General features: G+C 63.8%; 2 protein-coding genes across 2 annotated transcripts; one reads left to right on the forward strand and one right to left on the reverse strand.

Moving 5' to 3' along the window:
- H696_06253 (hypothetical protein) lies at positions 1 to 1,974 on the forward strand. The gene is made up of 5 exons (XM_009499998.1): positions 1 to 749; positions 925 to 981; positions 1,081 to 1,129; positions 1,233 to 1,306; positions 1,433 to 1,974. The coding sequence occupies exons 1-5, from the start codon at positions 30 to 32 to the stop codon at positions 1,715 to 1,717; spliced, it is 1,185 nt and encodes a 394-aa protein (XP_009498273.1). The 5' UTR covers positions 1 to 29; the 3' UTR covers positions 1,718 to 1,974.
- H696_06254 (hypothetical protein) lies at positions 1,307 to 2,755 on the reverse strand. The gene has a single exon (XM_009499999.1). The coding sequence runs from the start codon at positions 2,551 to 2,553 to the stop codon at positions 1,822 to 1,824; it is 732 nt and encodes a 243-aa protein (XP_009498274.1). The 5' UTR covers positions 2,554 to 2,755; the 3' UTR covers positions 1,307 to 1,821.
- Positions 2,756 to 4,469: the final 1,714 nt, after the last annotated feature.

The following is a 4,469-nucleotide window of genomic DNA, read 5'->3' on the forward strand; positions in this document are numbered from 1 at the left end:
CCCCCCGGCTACAAATCAGCTTCGGTACAATGGACTCGACCAGCTCCTCACTGCCTGCGGGTGCGGCGCCCCTGGCGGCCGAGTCGCCGGCCGGGGTTGCGGCCCCCGCGAACCCGCCCCCGACCGGCGTCAACCCCTATGCGACTCCCTCCCCCTCCAACCAAGCGGCTGGTGCTCCCGGTGGTGCATCCGATACCATGGGCACTCCGGCCTCGCCCGCTACTGCGGCTCCTCACGATAAGACGGCTCTCGGGGACGGTGACTTCCCGATGGGCGAGATGTCGTCCCAGGCGGCCGACGCCCCCCCGGCCGCTGGCTCGCCGCCTGTCTACCCCCCTGGCGGCATGAGCTATCCCCCCTCGGGACCGGGTTATCCCGCTGCTGGGCCGGGCCACCCCGGTGCGGGTCCGGGCTACCCCGCTGCTGGGCCGGGCCATCCCGGTGCGGGTCCGGGCTACCCCGGTGCTGGGCCGGGCTATCCGCCGGCCGGGCCTCCGGCAGCCGGCCCGGGATACCCTCCGGCCGGCCCGCCCCCGGGCATGGTGTATCCCCCGGCTGGACAGCCCCCGGGCATGGTTTACCCCCCGGGCACACCGGCTTCCGAGCACCCTTCGCATGTGACCACCAACATCTGGGCCGGAAGCACCACGTCCGCGGGCATGTACCACAACAAGGGATCCATTCCCGTTTGGGACGCCACGACCATCGAGTACACCGACCATGCCAGCTATCTGTCCTACTATGATGAGGTGCGTACGAGTGCATTGTCATTGGTCCGGGCTGTTTGATGCTGGCGCCCGATGCTGGCTCCTTCGGCCTGGAGTATCCCTCCTCCGCCTGGCTTCCTCCCCGGCTCGCATCTCACCACCCTGACTTCGACTTCCTGCTGGGCCTGCCCCTCCCCTCCCCCCGCCCCTCCCATAGCCCAAGCCCCTGCCTTACGTGCTCACCGGGTCGAGGCGTCACGGGCCGATCGTCGCGGTATGTCAGGCCCCTAACTTGGGCAGGGAGGGGGGCCTTGTGATCATTCTTTCCGCCTTTCTGTTCGCGCCCATTTCTGACCCGGGTGCTTGCTGTTAGATGGCCTCTTCGCTGTTTTTCGCCGTGCTCTTCATCATCGTTGGAGCGGGTATGCATTCCGACGTTTCATGGTCCTCATCGCGTGGGACATCGCGCGGGTTTCTAACCAACACACTTTTCCCCGGGTCTCCTGACTTGTGGTCGCACGGCAGCAATTGGCCCGGCGACCTACTTCCTGATTGGCGCCGGTGTGGCCATGCTCTTCCTCGGGGGCATTTACACCCTGGTACGTGGGGCCTCCTTGCCCCCGAATGCCAGTGCCGGTCTCCTCGGCATTGCAACCTACTGACGTGTGTGGTGTTTGGAAAAAAAAAACATCTTTCATTTGTGCCCCCCTCCTGCCACTTGGCAGTTCATCTACCTCATGCATGCTCGGGCCCGGCGGATGCATCAAGAACGTCTGGTGGAGGATACCAACATCGCGTTGACCATTCGCGCAGGCGGGGTCCCCCCAATGCCGGCCTTCCTTACGTGCAAGTTTTGCACCCTGACTCGTGTGAGCCGCCGCATTCACCACGCGGTTTGCATTCGCCCCGCGCACATTCCTCTGCCGCCCATCTACGCCTGCATTGGCCGCCTGGGATTCGAGTACCAGCCGATGATGCGCTTGCTCATGCGCAAGGAGCAGGGCTTCTAAGGTGCCCAGCGGGTTGCTTCCCTGCTTGGCCCCCCCGGGTCGTGGGTTTGAACATGTACCGTCCGGCTGCGCGGGGTCTTGGCCGCGGTGGTGGAGCCACCTGGTCAGGCCCCTCCCCGGCTAGTGGCACCCTTGCCTCCTTGCCTGGGCATGTCGGGGGCGAGGCACTGCGATGTGCCCTGCTCTCTTGGCGCTTTCGTGCGCACGTCGCATGGCTCCCATGCAACAGTGGGAAATACAAGATGGGAACAAGCAGAGTGTGTGTATGTGTGAGTCTGGATGGGAGGGCGGCCATGCATGAGTGCCCATGAAGCGGGCTTGTCGCGCGGGGGAGAGGGACTCCTTATGCTATTTGAGTGCCGCCCTCTCTCCTGGTGATCCTTTCTTCGGTCCCATCGGAGAGGCGGGGTCGCCGGGGAAGGCAGGCAAGCAGCAACCCCCCGTCTTCCGATGTGGGGACAACTCCGCATGGCCATCATTTCGGTCAGGGTACATGACCGAGACCCCGGTGGACTTTCGAGTGCCAGGCTCATGCCCACCTGGCATGCACATCTGCGGAGGGAGTCCAGGATGTCAGGGACTTGATTCGCAGGGGCCGTCTCCTGTCCACATGCTAGGTCGCCTGGCGTCGACAAAGAGCCCGGCCCCCTCGCGGCTGCCCTTGGACATGGGGACTGGCGTGTTGCTAGGGCAGTCCCATCGCTCATGAGCGTCGAAGCAGTCTGCGGTAGCATACTCTCTCTCTGTTGCTCCCCGATGGATCGAGTTTCTGGCAGTCTCACATAGCATGGGCCCTCGGCGACAAGAAGGCTTCGGACGTGCGCCTCCCACGCCATCGGCGGATGCCCGGTATATGCCCGAAAGGGGGCCTCCTATCGGGAGATCCATGCCATAGCATTCGAGACAGTTGTCGAGCGTCTGGACGTCCGAGGTGTGGGATGGGACTCGCAACACCACCAACTGCATGGCCTTGCTCGCGCGTGACAATGCCGGGAGCCTCGGCCTCCGAAGAATCTGCCGGGGCACGTTCGCTCCAACAAATTCGACAGTCATGTCATGCGGCTTCGAGATTTGATTGGAGCGACTGGCCAACCCCGATGATAGTCATTACTGGCCAGTCTCAACATGCCACCGGCTGAAGGTCGCTTGGACAGACCGACATCTCGATGCACGTCCCCCTCTTCCTCCCACCCTCATTCTTAGACCCTCTGCTCGGGAAATGGCCGAATGGAGCAGAGAGCCGCATCTCTATGGTGTACGGGGCGTCTGGAAAGGGATTCGGCGAACGCATGCTCCTGGGCTTGGCATTGGGAGGCCCCCTCTCAACACTAACGTAGGTCGCCCGGATGCCTTGTCGGTCCCTGACAGTGACTGCCGAGCGGGACTTCGGCCACGTGGGGCGAGAGACACGCCTGGGCGGCGAGAGGGCCGCCCAGTGACGGATGGCTATCCGGTAAGGGGAGCAAGGGAACGCCAGGTGCAGGAAATACACACCAACTGTGGGCACCGCTGCTTCAGTCCCAATGAAAGGACCACAGGCCCTTGGTTTCCGGGCCAGAGGCCGACATCCATGACGGATGAGCCTTCAGCGGCACCCGGCACACCGGACAAGCCGTCAAGAAATGGATGTCCTCTCTCGAGATGTTGCATGAAGATGACCTTCGGCGGCGGGGCGCAGAGGAAGGAGATATCCCCGTTAAAAAGGCAAGCTCTCACACCTCCAGGGGATATACTGTCAGATGGGGGGCGATGCGCACTGGACCGCTCCCTGGGCAGGGGCCGCGCCCTGCACATGGGCGAGCACTTTGTCCCGAATAAATGCACATGCCATGGCTCTTGTCAGCGGTTCGGAGGCCCCGGACTGGGCGAGGAGGCGGGAGCTATATGTCTTTCGCCGAACGATGTCCTATCGTGAGGGATGGGAGGGGGGGCAGCACACCAGAAACAAACCGCTCCCTTCGGCGGTGGAACGAGAGGCCGTCAGATATTTGCACCAGTCCATCGGGGCCGAATCCCCCCTGCTACCCCGGGCATCTGGCATCCGACCGGGAGGACCGCTCGCTGATGCGTGCGCGTGTGGGGGATGACGGCGACGAGCGGTGAATGGGCCCCTAGGTCCGTCTGCTGGCTGGGCCGGAAGAACACCACTGAGGAAAAGGCATCCGAAGGGCATTCCCGCCGTCCAGCTTCTGTCATTCGGTACCTTGCCTCTTTCTCGGGCGAGCAACACTCTGGCGGGGACCGACATCGTGCAGGGAGCGGTCACGGAGGCGAACTTCCCGGCGACTTCAACGCCTCGGCCGTATTTCGGGCCCCATGGCGTGGCCCCACGGGCACGCTCGAAGCAAGCAGCCTATCATCTCTCAGCCGTGAGTGCATCGATGTGAGGAGCAGCTCGCGTGCAGCTTCAGAAAAACCGAAAATACCGTGGATCACCTCCCTCTCTCTCTCTCTCCGGGGCGCCTCACAGGCTTACGATTCCGGCGACTGGTCCTGATCCGGCACCCTGCGGCTTTCCCGGGCTGGGAGAGGCATCCATCAAACAAGCCCATCGGGACCAGATGCCCGGCTGGCATCCGACGCAATGCCACGGATTGGCTTGCTTGGCCCATGCTCTCGGGGGCCCTTGTGACATGCTATTCCCGGGGGGCACTTCCTCGCCGGAACGAGCGGAAGCGCTCCCGCGAGTGTAAGAGGCCCATGTAGGATCACCGTAGGCGGAAAATGCCGGGGGGGGGGGGGGGGGGGGGGG

This window comes from Fonticula alba (genome assembly GCF_000388065.1).
Source record: "Fonticula alba strain ATCC 38817 unplaced genomic scaffold supercont2.39, whole genome shotgun sequence".
Classification (NCBI taxonomy): Eukaryota; order Rotosphaerida; family Fonticulaceae; genus Fonticula; species Fonticula alba.

Excerpts from the sequence above, each read along its gene's own strand:
- H696_06253 (XM_009499998.1), top strand. The coding sequence starts at position 30 with ATGGACTCGACCAGCTCCTCACTGCCTGCGGGTGCGGCGCCCCTGGCG. Across the intron at positions 982-1,080 it reads GTCACGGGCCGATCGTCGCG|ATGGCCTCTTCGCTGTTTTT; the intron begins GTATGTCAGGCC and ends GCTTGCTGTTAG. Across the intron at positions 1,307-1,432 it reads TCGGGGGCATTTACACCCTG|TTCATCTACCTCATGCATGC; the intron begins GTACGTGGGGCC and ends GCCACTTGGCAG.
- H696_06254 (XM_009499999.1), bottom strand. The coding sequence starts at position 2,553 with ATGGCGTGGGAGGCGCACGTCCGAAGCCTTCTTGTCGCCGAGGGCCCA.